Here is a 19713-nt window from a genome sequence, read left to right on the forward strand (position 1 = left end):
AGGACCAGTCAGCCCACATCATGACGTCATGATGCTATACGTGGAACGGAAGTAGCAAGGGGGCTAACACATTAGCAGCTGGGCTAACAAGTTGAGACGACCATAACAAACGACGATGGACAGGCGAAAAAGCCGAGAGAAACTCCGAACTTTGGGAATATCCACGCTTTGATCGAAGCGGCGATCTTCGACAGAGAGCTGGGAACGCTAAGCTGTCGTTCTACTCGAATGACTTGCAGTTAGTTGGGGGTTTTAACCTGCCAAACAGACATTTAGCTACTAGTGTTGTCTGTTGTCTGTTAGTGTTGTCTGCAGCTGTGCTAACTACTAGTTAGTGTCGTCTGCATCTGTGCGAACTACTAGTTAGCCATAACAGCTTGCATACTAACCGAAGCCTGGTAGAATGGTTAACTTACTCTCATTAACACACAGTGGACGTGTTGTTAGCTAGAGAACTAACTGTCCAAAGATGAGTTGGTTCAACGCATCCCACCTGTCCACTTTTGCTAAGCAAGCCTTGAACAGCGCTCAGAAGTCCATCGACAGAGTCCTGGACATCCAAGAGGAGGACCAGTGGAATGATACTGTTGTCATGCCCTACAATGGTATGTGGCCTTTTTTACTACGTGTAATGTTGGCTATAGACCCATCTTAGCTGTTACACAAACACTTTAGGTGTTTGTGTAACAGCCAACATGGGTCTATGTGACTGTCAGGTTGTTATCATCTGAGATGATAGATAATTTTATATCATTTTGTTCACCCCTCTCAATCAGATTTGCCGGTGAAGACTCCGCTAAGCGGAGGGTGGGGGACGACAGAGTGGGACTCTCCATTAGAGGAGCCCACTGACGTTCCTCCTCCTTCGTCTGAGGCCATTACCACTCCTGTCACCCGCACTGTTCTGGATGAAGAGACGGAGAGCTTTTTCAGTGCCTTCTTACCCCCTGGTGGCGAGGGTGTCAACCTCCAGGTCGTGTCAGTGCCCCCCGCTAAATCCAGCAGACGGCTGCAAGAGGAGAAGAAGAAGAAGAAGAAGAGGAGCAGGGAGACTGTGATCGAAGACGGCAATGCAGAACCTCACACTCCGGGACCCGCGGATCTGAGTGGAGAGGACCAGGAGGCCGGAGAGAGCCAGGTGGATGAGACTCAGTCCACACCATCCTCGCCACATCCAGACAACATCCTCCTCCAGCCCGTGTCTCCGGATTCATTTCCAAGTGATTGTCCTTGTGAGGTTGATGGCGAAACCACCAGTATGAGCTGGGTAGAAACGGACATTACTGAGGACGCTGTTTATGTGGACTCGCTCACGGAACAGTCGCCGACTTCCACAGAACAACAGGTTCCACTGGATGTTACCGAGACACCCTCTGCACCTCCTACTATCACCGCTGAACCCGAGAGCTCCGCCCCATCCGACCCCTCTGCCCCGTCGCTCCCTAAGGAGGTCCTCCTGGACCCTAAAGAGCCAAAGACGGAGGACCGTCAGAGTGACACTCCCTCTCCTCCGGTCAGCGCCTTCTCCTCGGGCACCTCCACCACCAGTGACATCGAGGTGCTGGACCACGAAAGCGTGCTGAGCGAGAGCTCGGCCAGCTCCAGGCAGGAGTCGGCGGACGGCAAGGGCAGCCTCCACCTAATGCAGGGCTCCTTTCAGCTTCTCTCTGCCTCCACCTGCGGCGATTTCCCCCGCCAGGAGGACTACCCCAAGCTCACGGAGAGTTGCGGCTCCTCCTCGGACGCTTTCGAGCGCATTGACTCGTTCAGCGTGCAGTCGCTAGACAGCCGGAGTGTCAGCGAGGTCAACTCGGACGACGAGATCCCCGGGAGTCGGACGCTCGCGTCGGTCACCGCTAGCTCCACCCCCACGGACGTGTCTCCATCAGCTGAGGTTCAGAATGAGGAGGAGGAGGAGGACGGAGTGGAGGGGGAGAAGGAGGAAGAAGAAGAGGAGGAGGTGGAGGGAGTGGTGGGGGAGAAGGAGGAAGAAGAGGAAGAGGAGGACGAGGCGCTCAATGAAACAATGAGGGACCAATCAGTGGATGAGATGGAGGAGAGTGGGCGCAGCGCCACGCCTGTTAACAGTGAGCAGCTCGAAGACCTGATGGAGCAAGAAGCAGAGGTCAACTTCACACTGCCAGGTGCTACCCCCGATGCTGATGGGGACCCCACACAGCCAATCACAGAAGAGATGAAAAGTGTGTCCACGTGCCAGATTCTGGTGCTACAAAAGGTAACAACGGGTGTTGTTTCCCCGTGTAGCTGGTAGTATCAATCAAAACACTTGAATTGTAATATTTCAGTGAATTTAATATATTGACAAAAATATTGGACTCTTTGTGTAGGTGATTGATGAGCTGTCAAGTCGTCTTGAGAAGAGGGAGTCACAGCTGCTTGCAGTCAGCAAAGATAAAGCTACGCTGGACGAAGAATGTGACAACCTCAAAGAGTGAGTTGGAACACACACACACACACACACACACACACACACCCCATACTTTGTGTTTGAGTCTACTGCCGGATCCAAATATTTGTTTTAGGCCACACTTTGCCATGTTCACGTGACATAAAACAGGATTTTGCAACAACATACAGATGCATACATAAGTCAGACTAGAAGCATAAGACACAAGAAAAGCCTGAAGGTTTATTTCCATTGTGGTCTTCTTATGTAACATGTGTGTTTGTGTGTGATTGTGTATGTGATAATGCGATACGGCCAAACCGTATCAGTCCATTCTGTGTTCTAGAGCCATCAGTTTGAATATTGCCAGTGAGCTGTTGGACTTATGAGTCTGTCTGTAGCTATGTTCAGATATGGATACCGTTATTTTTGGGAAACCAATTAACATAAGTTGTCGGCATAGGCAATAGGAGAAGCGTTCTCACATGCCCTATTTTCCTGTACAGTATGAACCGTTTTCATTCTCGGTGGAATAGTTGATTACAGTACTTGTGCTCGCGTATATGACAGTAAGCACGCAGTCTAGGCATTTGGTGATGAGAATTATCAATATACTAAAAGCATCCATGATCCATCCATCTGCAGGCTGGCATAAATGCCGAAACAAGATTGCCACCACTCAAAATTCGTTGCACGTTCACACGTGACACCAAAATTAAATATGCCGACACATTGCCTGCAAATCCTGTACATATATCTGAATGGGGCTTGTGTAATTTGATCTCTAGTGAAGTGCTCAGCCTGAAGGAGGAGAGCTCTACCGTCCAGTCCCTGAAAGAGGAGTTCACACAGCGCATCGCTGAAGCAGAGAGGAAGGCTCAGCTGGCCTGCAAGGAGAGGGACATTGCTAAGAAGGTAACACAGTAAACACACACTAATGTCCTTGTCCGCTGCTTGACTGTCATCGTTCTTAGATAAGGTGTAGAAGAAAGCGAGAAAGGAGCGCATCTGTTTGGCAAGGTGCTCTTTGGTGCAAATCGGTGACAAAATTAAATGGCACAAGAAGGGAAGAGACCAAGGCACTCTTGTGGAAAAAATTAAAAGCCTGTAATAGTATGGCTCATGCATGGCAAGAATAGAAAATACACTTGCAGGTTAAACAACAATACCTTCATCAGGATAACTAAAAGATCATTACTTTAAGGTGATTCCCCAACAGCTTGATGCTCTAACGGTCTACTCTGATTGTGATGAGATCTGAGTAATTAGCTAGTTCCTTTTCATATGAGAAACTCAGGTATGTCAGGTTGGTGGTTTGTTTTAATGTTGCGTGACAACCACAACATGAGACAAGCAGGGTGTCTGTGACCATGCCATCTTGCTCTTTCTCCTCCACAGGAAATTAAGGGCATGCGAGAAGAGCTCTCCACCCGACTGAACTCCAATGAGACGATGGAGATCATCAGAGAGAAAGAGGAGCAGATCAGAGGCCTGCTGGAGGAAGGTGAGGCTCATTATACTGTATGCTTGCAATTCCTTGTTTACTCCTCCATCCATCCTCATGTCACAGTGAGTATAACCAAGACACAGCCTCAAAGATACCGTTTTCTAGCTGTGTGTAAACTTCTCACAGACTCAAACTTGGACTTTGATTTGGTACTTAGACTTGAAAGACTCACCTAGAGGTAGTGGGAATGACACTTTGTTTTAACATCCTCAGGTCAACATTCAGTGAAGAGTAAGTATTATCTATAGATATCAACAGCAGAGTTATAGGCCTTGTTAATCACTCTGAAAATGAGGGTAATCAATGAGCCACGTGATATCTGGTCTGATGCTGTGATAGCCTCAATTGTTAAAATGTTTATGATGTCGATGTTTGCGAATGCCCTTAGATGTGCAGTTTTGCATTAGTCATTACAGCTGTGTGTTCTGCAGCAACTGTCAAATTCTGAACTTGTATTTTGTCACATCGTGTCATCAATTAGAAGGGGAAAAAACATACTTCCTCGGTTGAACAGTGCATGCTTGTCTGCGTAATATCGGCTATACTGCGTGGATTTGGGGAACCTCTTTGAGTTTATTTTTTTAAAACACTATTTTTATGTTTCCATATGTTGCATATAAAATACAAGCACATTGTATTATGTACGACATCTTATTTCCCCAACCCCCCACCCTCCCACCAAGGTCATAACAAGACAAACGACAAGACAAAAAATGAATAAATAATAATAATAATCACTTTTTAATTGGAAATCGAGAGTATTAAAAACAATGTCGACCTAGAACACCTATACGGTGTTATACATTTCAAGCCAGGAACACCTCTGTGTCACATTATCTGTTGCTTGCTATATATATATAGCAACATAATCCTTTTTGAAAAATTTGAATACAAATTATTTTTTTCAGAAAACTTGGGTCAGGATTTAGAATCGGTCTAAATGGGCTAAATGTGTATGCATTATACAACAAGTGAATACATTTGAGACTGGTCCATTTAGTGTTGTCTCTGTATATAATGGAATCATCAGAGAAACGGACATTTTCACAGTTGAAATATGTGTGTGTCCGCAGTAGCTGTCAGCTTTAAGGCCAAATTATACTTGCCACCTCCCACGGAGCCCCGTCATATGATGCAAATGTCATCACCAGGTCATGTCCGCTGCGCGGGGGCTTATGCACGCATCCCAGACCGTGCGTACTTTATGCGTGGCCATAAAGTACACACTGTTAGAGCAGTGTAGTATTGATTGATTGAATACTTTATTAACAGTTTGCAAATAGTACAATGGTATGATTATACAATGATGCTAAAAGGATAATACAAAAAGCCCTAAGGGCTTGTTTCCATTGTGGTCCTATGTATTAAATTCATCAAGAATTGCTCACAACCATGTCGCGCCCGCCGTCCACTGTCTCTCGTGCAGCGCGGACGAGGCAAGTACAATCATGGGGCCAATCAGTGTCTGAGTACATGTACATATGTTTAAACATGTTGCAGGTGAGAAGCTGTCCAAGCAGCAGCTGCAGCACTCCAACATCATCAAGAAGCTGCGTGTGAAGGAGAAGGACTGCGACACCAGGATCATCAAACAGAGCAAGAAGCTCAAGGAACAGGAGGAGGAGCTCAAACATCTGCAGCAGGTCAGTGATGGTTGACCCACTTCAGCCCTATATACTTGGGCGTCGTATGGCGAATGGGGAAAAGTACTTGAACATCTGCTATTTTTGAACATTTTTGTCAATGTTTGAAAATGTTGGTTGTGAGAGTTGTGGTTTTCTTTCAATTAATTTGCAGATTCCGTATAAAAATTTACTTAGTTCTTCATCACTTACTATCAGTTAGGCCAGTGAGCACAACATGGGTATTGATAGTGTAGGAATTTGAAGCCTACATAATTATAAAAATAAGAATCTTATTACCCAAGAAGTTCTGATTAATTTCACAGAAGCAATAAGACACACACACACAGCCATGATTCTGTATACTAATAGATTACTGTTCTCAAGAGAGCAGATGGGTTTGCAGTGCCGATGGTTCTAGGCTAAGCGCTCTCTGTGACTAAACACTCAATGATCACAATAGTTATACACAATGGAAGTTGTTATCCCACATAATTTCTGATGATGACAGCTGCCCATGTGGAGCCAGCTCATAGATTGAGAGGGAAGATGGCACGGTGATAATGTGCCACAGTTTATCTCAGACAAACGGCGTCCAAATGTCTTGGACAACACATTGACCTTGGGTCTTTATCTCTTGACCGGTCGTCCAGTCGTCGCTGACGGAGGTGTTGTTGCGTTCCTCAAAAGATAATCAGTGACCTTGCATGCGTTCCTTTGAGCTCAAAACACACGCAGGCATGGTTTCTGGATGAAAATGTGACAGCTTGACATATTACTAAAACTGTAGTCAACATATATACAGTATGTGTTCGGCGTCAAGGTAACATGGATATGACATTTCAACAAGACCCACAGAGGAGAAATATGGTATAAGGTTCAAGGATTTGGGAAGCCAAGTTTGGCATGACTGAGTTAGGCCAAGATGACACTAAAATGGAAAGGTTGGACATGCTACTTTTTCAACTCATAGAGCATTGCCTTTTGATTTGCATTATATAGTTGACCTAGGCCATGTACAGATACTGTATGTGTGTATAGGTGCTGGACGGGAAGGAGGAGGTGGAAAAGCAACACAGGGAGAACATCAAGAAGCTGAACGGTGTAGTGGAGCGTCAAGAGAAGGAGCTCAGCAGGCTGCAGACTGACGTTGAGGAGCTGCAGGAGAACAACAGGAGCCTCCAGTCTGCTCTGGACAGCTCTTACAAGTACATAAACTCATAAATACTCAACTAATACCTAATTTAAATTTTTGTTTTTTTACAGAATGGGTACCCAGATTGACCGAACCCAAACTGACATCTTGAAATTGCTTAACAGTTACCCAGCAGTCAAAAACGTAACTTTCCATCTTCATGGAACAAAGATGACCGTTCACATTTTTGTGAAGTTGTAAATGGCACATATTGAGAGTTCTTTACATTATTTATTTTCTGAAATTGTATCAGATCAATTTTCTTTTAATCAATCGTGACACCACTACTAAATACTCAACAGTAGACCTCTGAAGAGTTAAACTGTGAGGCCTTATGGAAGAGTTAGAGAGAATAGACTCCTAAGAGAACAAAGAGGCAGACTCGGGTACCAGAATGAGTTCAGATGGCCTGCAGGCGACACCGGCTACTCTTACTGTACATGCAGGGATTATCATCAATCCCAATGAACTCTGTCAGATTGAAGATCTGATTATATGTGCTCCGAAAGTGGCACCTGTTCAAAGTATCCCTTTGCATTATGCGCACAATACATCCTAACATAAAAAACATGTGCATGCGAGGACCTGCAATTAGTGTCAAGTTACCAGAACAATGAAAGACTTCTGTTAACTCTAATGGGTTCCCGGGTAAACAAAGAAGTACAGTATAGCCGCTAAGGTAGTCAGCACTCAGCATGTTAGGTGAGTTACATGGGTTTTCAGTAGCTCTGTGTATGGTTTTAACACACACACACATTGTGCCTAAACTTTTTAGCCAAAGTGCCAAAGAAGTTTAGGCATAAGGGGTAAGGCGGCGAGCAAGATAGGGCCCTTAATCTACTGTAGGCAAGAGCTATTGTGAGAGAGAGTTACAACACTCCCATAGACTTACAGTTGATTTGAAATGTGTTTAGGTGTGCTAAGAGATGACAAGAGAAGAGCAACACTTGCCAACTGCCGAAACTATTGGCAACCAATAGTTGGATTCAAACATTGAATCGTCATCCTCATAATGGTGTTGATGAAGCACACACGACACATGAATCACATGGTTGCGGCAAAATCAGAGCATGTGGTAACTCTCTTTCAACGGGTCTGCAGTAGGCTATTTGCTGAAAGAAGAGTTATTTATTTATTTAATATTTTAAGTGTAATAGGAAGCTCACCACATCCAACAGTAACACTATAGAAATGAAAGATCCATTGAATACTGTGGCGTGTGGTTACAATTCAAGAGTTGTATGTATGTATGTATGTATGTAGCAGACGGCAGCAACAAGACACAGCCGTGGTGGTTCTCGTCCAAAACTTACGAGAATTTACTTTTCAGGATTCAAATTCAAAAACGGCAAAATTAGCAGATCTACAAGCTCAAAATTCACCACTTCGCGCTGTGATTTTGCGGATCTGCTACTTTTGATGCTTTTGTGTGACGCGGTAGTATGATCAAGTAGGGCGTTAATTTACGGGGGAAAAAAACACAAAAAGTTAGAATATGGAGATAAGAGGTTTCTGCATGACAGCAACGTTGCACATCCTATGTCCCCAGGGAGCTGGCAGAGCTCCACAAGGCCAACGCCAGCAGGGCCAGTGAGGCCCAGGAGGCAACTCTCAGCAGGGAGACCCATGTCAAGGAGCAGCTGAGCGTGGCCCTGGAGAAAGCCCAAGAGGAGGCCCGTATGCAGCAGGAGGCTCTGGCTAACCAGGTAACAGTGGCTCATTCTCTGCATGCAGTGTTCTGTATTATAGTCCCTGAATTCATGGTAGCAAATATTATGCATTTAGCGCAATATTGTGTTGTGATGCTGTAATTACTCCACCACGCCTGCCTACCAGGGCACAGGCCTGATTTTATATTTCTTTCATATCATTTGTGATCCTTGTATTACTTTGTGTATGTTGATATGGAGAGCAACCTGCCAAATTAAATTCCTTGTAGGTAAGGCAAGTTGATTATTACACATTTCCTGCACCAAGGCAAATTGCTCTCTATAAGGCATAAATGGTATTTAATTAAAGATGTATAGATAAATAAAAAGATAAAGAGACATACAAAAATAAAAAGTTTAATGTATTGTAAAGGGCTTGTGAATCGTCTGGACTGATTTGATAAAATATTTGAGTTGTAAACACAACATTTTAGGTACGATAATACCACACATACTGTGTAGAGTAATTTTTGCCACATACCACATACTTCCCATTTACATGGTTAGGAAAATGAACACCCAATAGTAGCTGCAGCATCAGTCCTTAGTGCTTTAGGGATGGGACAATTTATTAAATTATAACATTTTATTATTAGACAAAATTTCATGTCATGATTATTGTGGCCAAAATAATTGTGATTAATGATAATTATTGCAATAATATGCTTAAAACTTAAAAAAATCCACTTTTGTTAGTCTTTCTTCCTTTTTCAGGACCACTTTGGAAATAAGTGTTTCATTAACTTTAACATCCTGGTTTATAGTTATATTGTGTTGGAACTTGTATTTCTTTTACCAAAATCAAGTCAAATCAAAAATCTAATCACCTGCGCCCCATCGTTCATATTCTGGGGGGGAACATTTTTGGTGAAGAGATTTGGTGTAGACAAAAAAAACGGTCTGCGATAGGATTATTGTGAGTGATTTTCTTTTTTTTACTGTGATATACAATTATGGTTCCCCCTAAAACGCTCTCCACCTCCCCTGACTAGGTGGCTGACCTGAGGATGGCCCTACAGCGGGCGGAGCAGCAGCAGGGCAGGAAAGAGGATTACCTGAGAGACGAGATCAGTGAGCTGCAACAGGTAAGGCAGAGAGCCACAACACTTATCTGGTACCACCCGAATTTAGAACAAACATGTGAAAATTCTCATTCTGCTACTCTACCACCAAAATGTGGAATGTCCTGACAGCTGACACCATCCATTAAAGGATGTGAATCACTGGTTTCTTTCAAAACTGACCTGAAAAAACATCTATCAGAAAACCACAAGGGGTGTCATTTTTTCCTCCTTTGTACATATAGTGTTTATGTAAATCTTTTATGCTGTGTTGATGAATTGAATGCATAGGACCACAATGGAAACAAGGGGAGCCAGGACCTTTTTTTTGTGTTATCCTTTTAGCCTTAAAGGGCAAGACCACTTTGGTAGAGGTTTGGGTTGTGTAGTTACCTTGCCATGATGTAACTCCAAAGGTGGGCAAGAAATCAAAAATAATTGCTCCATTGATTAGAAATTGATAATTCAAAATATGCTCCTCATTGACTTACATTGTATGGTAAAACAGCTCTCAAAGTCACTCTTTTAGCACATAAACGAATGCAAACAAAGTTGATTCAGACAATATAGAACATCACCAAACCCAGTACTGTTTTTTTTTTAAATAAAAATGTCAACTTCCTGTTGATTTTGCCATTTTTAATAAGTAGAAAACCTGGACTGGATCTCCGGATCCAGATCTTCAAATAGTAAAATCAACAGGAAGTTGACATTTTTATTAAAAAAACAAACAGTACTGGGTTTGGTGATGCTCTATATTGTCTGAATCAGCTATGTTTGGGTTCATTTATGTGATAAAAGAGTGACTTTGAGAGCTGTTTTACCGTACAATGTAAGTCAATGAGGAGCATATTTTGAATTATCAATTTCTAATCAATGGAGTAATTATTTTTGATTTCTTGCCCACCTTTGGAGTTACATCATGGCAAGGTAACTACACAACCCAAACCTCTACCAAAGTGGTCTTACCCTTTAATGTCTGACTGTACCACGTGTTGTTTACATTTCTGACTAGTAAAGTATTCAATCAATCAAAAAAGCCAGGACACTTCAGCAATGCCTCATTTATACTCCGCGCATGACTTAAAGAAAGATCACCAGCACTCACTTGGCCCCTTATGATCTCTTATTTATTGAAAATCCCCAGCAGCAGATTAAACACAGACCTTTTTGGCACACAGCCTTCCTCAGCGTGATTTAGTGGTTAACTGTGAACTATTCAACTGACGAGTTCTCCCATTCTATTTTTAAAGAGATATTTATAACCAAAATCTAAATGTTTTTTTTGTCTTGCCCTGCACAGCGACTGCAGGAGGCAGAAACCAGGAACCAGGAGTTGAGTCAAGGTGTTACCTCTGCAACGCGGCCTCTTCTCCGGCAGATTGAGAACCTGCAGGCCTCATTGGGGGGCCAGACGGCATCCTGGGAGAAGCTGGAGAAGAGCATCTCTGATAGGCTAGGTGAGAACAAGAGTCTCAGTGGAGGAGGTCTTTTAGGCCAGTGTTTCTCAGATATTCATGTCAAGGACCCCAAGTTGCTATGTTTTTGGCCACGGTTCCCCATGTGAAAATAACAGATATATAACAGATCACCCCATATATATACGGTATATGTTTTTTAAGTAATACGTTTTTCAGAATTGTTCATGATTTAATAAAGAAATGCTGATATGCAAGCTCACAACACATTGCATTGGGAATCGATGTGTGTTGTAGATAGTAGTCTATTTTGGAATTGATATATATTAGGGTTAATGTGGTTTAACTGATTTTGATACAACACCCTCAAAGACCCCTAGGTGTCCACAGACACCACACTGTATTTAGGCCAGTATTTATAAATTGCTATCTTACACTAATCCATTGATTCTTATAGTGTGGTCTGGGGACCCCCAGGGGTCCTTGAGGGGGGTTCCAGGGGGTCCCCAGGTAAATTTGATATAGCATCAAAATCTGTTTAACCACTTTAACCCTATGATACATTAGCTATTTGAAAAAAAAAAAATGATGAGTTGTGAGCTTGTAGATCTGCTATTTAAAAAAAAATAAAAAATAAATGTGGGATACTTTTTTATATTTTAACAACACAAATCTTGCCCGGGGGCGTTCCTGGCACACAATATTTTCAGATGGGGGGGTCTGCGGCTAAATACATACATTTGGGGGTCCTTGACATGAAAATGTTTGAGAACCACTGCCCTAGTCTGAACAATAGTCTAAAATATGGTTCCCTCTGTGCATTACCCCTCCTCAGCGGACGCCCAGGCTCAGCTGGCCGTGGCCGTGGAGAAGGAACGCTCCGCGACCGACGAGCTGCTCGGCGTCAAGGCTCAGCTGGCCTCTCTGGAGTCCCAGAATTCCCTGCTGCGTCAGGAGAAGGGCCGTGTCCTGGGACAGCTGGACGCAGAGAAGCAGAAGAGGGAGAAACTGGAGGATGAGGGCAGCAGGTAACATGCAGTCAGAATCAGCTTTATTGTCACATCACAGGTAATCTCTCAAGAACAGATTCCGACCTGCGGTGGAATCTGTCGGAGCGGTTCGTCCTAACCAGTGCGCATTGGCTAAAAGTGGGCGTGCCTTCAGATCAGGAAGTGGGCCGCGCTTTACCCAATCAAATGTAGTGGGCGGGATTAACGTGTCCATCCACCATGATCCACCCTCCCCCCCTCGAAACTAGCCGAAACTAATTTAACAATAGCGTCCTCGGAGCGGACAAAACCACGGAAAGATATTCACATTTAAATTACTCTTTCATCATAGAAACAAGTGGGCTTATAACCAAAACCATCCATGTTCTCTGGGAGAAGTGGTGTTAGTGTTCCGTGTAGAAATATTGTTAGTGGGAATGAAAACATGGTCGCACCAACCGGAAGTGATGCGCTATAGGCAGACATGAAACCGGTGTTTCCCTGCGCTCTAGTCTAACATTATACTCCTGCCAGACTCCACAGAATATCAGAAAAGCAGAGGTCGCTGTTTTTCATTTTCTGTGGGGTCTGGCTACGCGAGACTACATCACAGGTGTAAAGAAGTGGGCAAAATTATTTTGTGAGTGAAAATAGAAAGAAATGTGGGATAGAAACAGGTTAAATAGAAACAGATTAAATAAACAAGTAAGATATATATATATATATATATATATATATATATATATATATATGTATATACACAATACATATATATATATATATGTATATACACAATACATATACATATAGTGTATGTAATGGCATGTTTGTACATGATGTTTAGAACATTAGCATCATATGCAGGTGTGTACATAGTATGCCGCCATGAGGTGGATTTAAAGTGAAAGTAGCTGCAGGTACAATTTTCTCAAGGGGCTTTTCAATAGACCACTTTGTGCAAGAGACACATTTGCAGGAGAATGCTAAGCACAAGCCCTTTCTTCTAACTTAATTAAATATGTTCTTAATTGGTGCATGGTCTAGAAAAGTTCCTTTACAATCAAAGAGAATACCAGCACTCGTGGAAAAAATAAATAGATTTTATTTGTGCCGTAAGGACATTTCTGTGGACACAAAAGAGACCACTACATACACACACACTATGTTGATGGCTATTCCACTAACAGGTAATCTTTCATTGTGATTTTTGAGAATGGGCTTGAGAAGGTGGTCGTAGTAGGGCTTTTAAAAATAATCGTTCCCTGACCGGGAATCGAACCCGGGCCGCGGCGGTGAGAGCGCCGAATCCTAACCACTAGACCACCAGGGAGCAGCCGTTGAGTCTTGCTGCATCTAAACATACTCTTTGTGAAATGCGTGGCTCATGTGACAGCTGGTGGTGGGGCTTCCATTGATATGAATAGCAGGGTAACTTCTCACCTCTCTGTAACGACACTGATGCTTCTCATTTAAAAGATAAAATTATACAGAGCCGCCTTTAGTACTGCATTTTAACAGGATTCACGCCTGTAGGGCTCATCTTAGGTTACATTAGATTGATACTTAAGAACTTGCCTTTGGCCATTGTATACTCTGTTTATATTGTGTCAATGCCTGAATTTCTTTGTACCTCACTTGATTTACGTGTTTCACCCAGGGTTGTCAGAAAGTGATAATGACCTCACAATGGTTATTTAGCTCAGTCCCAGAGTCTTTAACACATTACCTGCCAATCACGAGTATAACCGTGATTGGAAAAATACCCCGTTATCTGCCAGTCACGAGTATAACCGTGAATGAAAAAAATATATATTTTTTCTATTTATCCACACAGAACCATAGATATAGCCATCCAAATATTTCTAGCTCCATTCACTCCTTGGTTAACTTATTACTTTAAAATCCTGTATCTCGGCTCCTGTGTTTTTTGTTTTTAACATTGGCAAAAATCACAAGCTTGTAGATAGGATATTTTATCCGATAAGTGCGCACTAAGCACAGTGCAACTGGTCTGTTTTACTATAGTATAGAGTCTTAAGTTGTTAATGATCGACATTCACACCTCCAACTCTTGGTTCTGGTTCACCATTGTATTATACCATTCTTACACCATTGTACTAAATTTTGGATGTATAATAGAAGAAAGGTAAAAAATAAATGTCTTAGCTTCTTTCTTTTTTTTATAGAATAGAATAGAATTTCTCAGACCTTCCCTGGTAGAGAGGTCTCTACTGACAAGTCTATAATGTGTACAAGGCAAGCCAGTTGTGTGAGGAGGGGGGGGGGTGCTAAAAGCCCTCACAGAACTGCCCCTCCCCCCACATGGGAAGCTGTCATGCAGCGTGGCAGTTGGCTTAGCTTTGTGTGCTGTGTGAGAGGCCTAATGCAGCACAGCGGGCTAGTGGCGCAATGGATAACGCGTCTGACTACGGATCAGAAGATTCTAGGTTCGACTCCTGGCTAGCTCGTAGATTCTTTTCTCAGCTCATGTTTCTGTTCATCAACAATCCACTACATTACTATGTAGTAATCCATTACATTACTGTTACCATGTTATTACTATGTTATCTGGTTAGAAACTAGAAAGCAAACTAGACAGCTTGCTGTTACAATATTTGCCATGTGTGATATAAAGGAGGATAAATATAATTTCGGCATTGCACCACAGATTCAGTTTAGTTCATTTTATTTGATGTGGACATTGCAATAACATTGGAACTGCAACATTTAATTGTGGACAAGCACCAGATGCTTTGTATTTTGTGTTAATAGTAAAATGCTGTGTTACAACTCCTTTACACAGCAGGCTTTTAATAAAAAACATTTTATAGATGTAATATAATATATAATATTAAAAAATATATCACATTTTAAACAAAATGTCAACAATAGCAAAAAATAAATAAAAGGAGACAAGAGAAAGGAATGACAAAGAGAGAAAGAAACAGAGAAAGAAAGAGGGAACATCACCTCCCTCTAACGGAGGAAATTGTGCATGGCAACTAGGTCGCATGCCTCAGCCTTTTTCTTTGTCAGAGCACAGCAATGCAGCACGGCGGGCTAGTGGCGCAATGGATAACGCGTCTGACTACGGATCAGAAGATTCTAGGTTCGACTCCTGGCTAGCTCGTAGATTCTTTTCTCAGCTCATGTTTCGATTGATCAACAATCCACTACATTACTATGTAGTAATCCACTACATTACTGTTGCGATGTTATTACTATGTTATCTGGTTAGAAACTAGAAAGCAAACTAAACAGCTTACTGTTACAATATTTGCCATGTGTGATATAAAGGAGGATAAATATAATTCGGCATTGCACCGCAGATTCAGTTTCAAGATTCAAGTTCATTTGTTTTTCCCCTTTCTGTTTTCAACAGTCACTGCATGTTATCTGGTTAGAAAGCATCTGGCTATTAACCATTCATTTGTTTATGATCCTGACTATATGTGCATTGTTTCTGTTTTTATCTGAAACATGTTTCCTGAAAGTTATGAACTTGTTTTTCCCCCACAGTCTCTACTGTCATTTATTAATTAGTATAATTAATTATTATTGTTATTGTTTTCTAATAATTGCTGTAATTGTCCTTTTAGGGAGCACGTTGAGTTGGAAAACCTGCGTGGGGAACACAGTCGAGCAATAGAAGATGCAAAGAAAGAGAAGGTACCGTGTGTTCCTTTTCCCTCTGCTCTCTAGTGATGGGTCGTTCATGATCGATTCGTTCAAAATAACTAGTTCATTGCAGTGAACGTTCACGTCCTGAAACTGTTACCTTCACGATATCGTTCATGCCCCCCATCCCCTCCCCCAGTACACAGGACGAGAGGGCGGGCTGTACACGCAACGTAATAATAACACTCCCGCGTCAGTGTTTTTCACTCGAAAATAGCGCTACTGAACGAGAATGTGAACTTCCCTGTGTAGAACAACTGCTTTATGTCTGCCTCTATCTGCTATACCCACCAGCTGCTGCTGACCAATCAGCTGGAGATGGAGAAGATGAAGGTGGAGCAAGAGAAGAAGAAATGCTACCTAGCACAAGAAGCCCTCAAGGAAAGGGTAATACATGATGTATTAATGTATCCTCTAGCTACTGTACTCTACTGGCCTTTTGATCTACACCTTTTCTACATCTTACCACAAGACCACATCTTATTCATGTCTGTCTGTCTGTCTGTCTGTCTGTCTGTCTGCACCTACAAATAAATGTGCGCACACACACACACACACACACACACACACACACACACACACACACACACACACACACACACACGCACACACAACGGTACGACCTATGCACATGGCACCTAAAATTGTCCGATTGCTATCTTATTGTTTTGTAGTACTATTATTTGCTACTATTTCCCTATTGTTATTTTATTGCTGTTTATTTGCAATTTTTCTTGTTGCTACAATGTCAAGGAGCTGAAACCCAATCATTCTACTCTTGTATACTTGTAAAATGGGAAGTAACAAGATAAGAAAATCTCGACTAGATTAAATAGGTTTTGTTTTGTACTGTAGTTAATGTTGATGTGTGTGTGACTGTGCTGTGCTTGTCCATCAGGAGAGGAAGGCCATGGTGCTCTCTATGGGCGAGCCCCCCACCTCCTCCACCCCCCACTCACTGTCGCGCTCCAGCTCCATCAGCGGGCCGGACAACGCCGGTCTGCATACCTCTGTGCTATCTCAGGTAAACAGCTTAAGTCTTCAGTCACATAATGTGCATATTACAATAGGAGCAAATACACTGGAACCTGCTTCCAATTACTCAAACATAAAAACATAAAAATTGCACTCTGCATAGTGTTGCCGGAGGTTGCACTCTGCTATTGTCATGATTTGACTTTCGACCAAAAGTTGATCATCTCTTCAGGGCAGTGTGATAAACATTAGCCTCCAAGCTCCATTAAAATCTGGCCATCCATTCTTCAGTTATTTTGCTAACAAACGGAACAAACCGAACAGGGTGAAAAAATGCCCCAGTCAAACTCTGTTGGTGAAGGTAATACAAAAGACCAACATTTGCATAATATCCTTTTTGAAGTTGAATTGTTTGCATGATTTTGTGTTGTTTAGGATGACCCTCTGGACCACTCGCTGGCCTCTATGTCCATGTCCATGTCCATGAGTGGCACCAACTTATACGAAGCTGCCAGGCTGTCTGGAGGCTCCAACATCATAGAGAACCTGCAGTCTCAGCTCAAAGGGAGAGAAGGAGAGATAGCACAGCTGCAGGTAGCAGTTCACTCCACAGACTGGATGCTAAACTCTTCACAGCATCATTAATAAAACCCTTAAATAAACTCTAGTCTAGCTATATTTGTTGTCCATTTGGCTTCTGATATGTTTAAATTGTTAAGATTTGACCGTGTTTATACTACCGATTTATACTTGGTTGTGCACTATGTTGCGCACCAAAAATAGATCTATAAATTCACAATGTGTTGGGACACGTTATGAACTTGTAGATCACCTTTTTTTCAGTGTGTGATATCGGCACGCAAAAAGTATTAATCACCCTGAAGCATGCCATCAAGTGTGCTTTTTCTTACCGTTATTTGTTGCTACTATATCATGCTGCCAAATTTTATTCCTTAGTAATTCTGGTTTCAATTATTGTGTTGTAAGTTTTCATTCATTTTATTGTATTTGTATTCATTATTGCCCAAAAATACAAGAATTGCTCTTCATTCTTATTATAGCACCACTATAACATCTTTGAATTCAAGATTATGCAACATGTATCTGTAAAGCTGTGAGCATATACCCTAAAGTGCTACTGTATGCCATCACTGTCATGTTTACTATGTTCTCTCAGCTGGAGATCTCCAGTCTGGAGAGGAGTCGATCGGTCATGGCTGAGGAGCTTGTCCGACTCACCAATGAGAACGATGAGATGGAGGATAAGGTTAAGGACATCCCAGGGCTGAAGGTTCTACTCAACGTAAGAGCAGTTGGCTAGTAGCTGTTGTCGCTTTTTGGCTATAAGAACCATGTCATGCCATCTAACGTAATTCACAGGTTCTGGATTATACGCTATGGCTCTGTTTCAGATAAGGTTCTCAGAACCTAATTTGGGCCCTGCTCAGATGGTAGTACTAAGCCTGGATCCATTGGATCCTCAAACTGTCGTTCAAACCACCCAACTCCAACTTAGTGTTTTTTCCCTGTCTGACTTCGCCATTTTAATCAATGATAGACAAAACAATTATCTCCACATTAATGGTCAAAAAGCTCCTAACTCCACTTGAGCTGGATTTTGGTAAAATGATGATAATATAATTACACATTCAAGTGTCTGACAATGTATAAAGTCACCATACCAACTTTGATGAGGCAGTATTGTGTTGTTTTAAAGACATGTTTAATACATATAGTAGAAAACTCAACGCACACATGCTCATCTAGTGTAGTATCTGAGCTCATAAATAATAGGTATACATTTAAAATGCTTGTGTTACGCCCCTCAAATTCCACCTACCAGGTGTGTGTGTGTGATCAACTTTGTTGTGGGTTGTGTATTATTTTTTCAGGATCTGGAGCAGAGGCACAATACCATCCTTCAGATGTATGGAGAGAAGGCTGAGGAGGCAGAGGAACTGAGGCTGGACCTGGAAGATGTCAAGAACATGTACAAAATCCAGATTGATGAACTGCTCAAGAACCAGAAATAGACTGGCTTAAAAATCTCCATCTTTAAATCTGGGACGCTCCCCCAAAAAAACTATATATCAGCGTATGCAGATTCACTGTAAAAGATGGGAGAGATGATTTTACTTTTTTCCTACAACTTCCACCGATGTCTGTAAAGTTGATCTGTCTGAGTATCCTGATTTTATTTTTGTTTTTATTGTTTCATTTTAATTATCCAATACTATAGCTATTTATGTCTGGGAATAGTGGTAATGTTGTTAACAGCATAGCATTATAATAGAGATTACAAAACGGATGAAGGATAATCACAACACTATGACTCAGTCACAACTCTTAAAATCCTTGGGACTTCATACAGATTATTACAAATACTTTTTCATGATCAGATTCACAGTGCTGTGTGGACCATTTCTGACTATCATAATCGATGAACAGGATGTTTGCACTAAAGGTTTTCAGTTGAATAGATTGAAATATAATGGGAATGGTTCAAGATGTATAACAAAAATAATTATTGTACAGTTATAATTTGTTCAGCTCCTTATAACTAAAAAATAATAATTGTAGATGTTTAGCATATTAATCTATGCTTAAAATCCTGAAGATTGGATTTGAAAATGTATAAATATGTAAATGAATAAACATTTATTTGGGTGGTGAAATATAACCTTTTTGTTAAATGTCATTTTAATCAAATATTCTGGTTGGAAAATAAGTATTTGTGTTCAAAGAAGAAACTCATGTTTCAAAGTAGGCTTCCGACTTCACAAGACAGAAGTTGGTCGACAGCGCCACCTAGTGACTAATAAACTGTATGCTGGCGTAAGATTTCCGGTGAGCAGTGTTGCCATGTCGGCTTTGTATAAGCGAGTTTGGGCTTATTCTGTGAAGTTGTGTGTAAATATTAGTAGCTGCTTTTTGTTTTGTTTTAAAGTATAGTTGCTTATTTGGGCTTACTTCACAATTGTTTATTTTAACCAGTGGTTCTCAAATATTTTATGGACCCCAAATTAATATGTATTTGTCCCTAACAACACCCATCTGATTCTGAATATGAGCCAGTAGCAGATTTGTGTTAGAATGTCTCAAATATCTTCCAAATAGCAGATCTACAAGCTTTGTGAACTTGTAGAACGGAT

General features: G+C 41.7%; 1 protein-coding gene across 2 annotated transcripts; it reads left to right on the forward strand.

The window, feature by feature from the left end:
• Positions 1 to 71: 71 nt before the first annotated feature.
• Positions 72 to 19235, forward strand: tmf1 (TATA element modulatory factor 1). 2 transcript variants are annotated; one of them, XM_084062114.1, is made up of 17 exons: positions 72 to 605; positions 777 to 2236; positions 2349 to 2452; positions 3196 to 3322; positions 3806 to 3911; positions 5415 to 5557; positions 6578 to 6744; positions 8281 to 8437; positions 9433 to 9525; positions 10805 to 10961; positions 11755 to 11947; positions 15508 to 15577; positions 15881 to 15973; positions 16485 to 16610; positions 16997 to 17155; positions 17739 to 17864; positions 18454 to 19235. In XM_084062114.1, the coding sequence occupies exons 1-17, from the start codon at positions 470 to 472 to the stop codon at positions 18592 to 18594; spliced, it is 3558 nt and encodes a 1185-aa protein (XP_083918240.1). In that variant the 5' UTR covers positions 72 to 469; the 3' UTR covers positions 18595 to 19235. The 2 variants fall into 2 exon arrangements, with proteins under 2 accessions (XP_083918240.1, XP_083918241.1); XM_084062115.1 differs by lacking the exons at positions 15508 to 15577; positions 15881 to 15973; positions 16485 to 16610; ... (1 more) ...; positions 17739 to 17864; positions 18454 to 19235 and adding an exon at positions 12522 to 12633 and having other exon boundaries at positions 11755 to 11987.
• Positions 19236 to 19713: the final 478 nt, after the last annotated feature.

This window comes from Gymnoscopelus microlampas, assembly GCF_963454915.1.
Source record: "Gymnoscopelus microlampas genome assembly, chromosome: 7".
NCBI classification, from domain to species: Eukaryota; Metazoa; Chordata; class Actinopteri; order Myctophiformes; family Myctophidae; genus Gymnoscopelus; species Gymnoscopelus microlampas.

Bases quoted from the DNA above. Each gene is read 5' to 3' on its own strand.
- tmf1 (XM_084062114.1), top strand. From the start codon at position 470: ATGAGTTGGTTCAACGCATCCCACCTGTCCACTTTTGCTAAGCAAGCC. The intron at 16,611-16,996 runs GTAAACAGCTTA...TGTGTTGTTTAG, and splicing joins ATACCTCTGTGCTATCTCAG to GATGACCCTCTGGACCACTC. The intron at 17,865-18,453 runs GTAAGAGCAGTT...TTATTTTTTCAG, and splicing joins GGCTGAAGGTTCTACTCAAC to GATCTGGAGCAGAGGCACAA.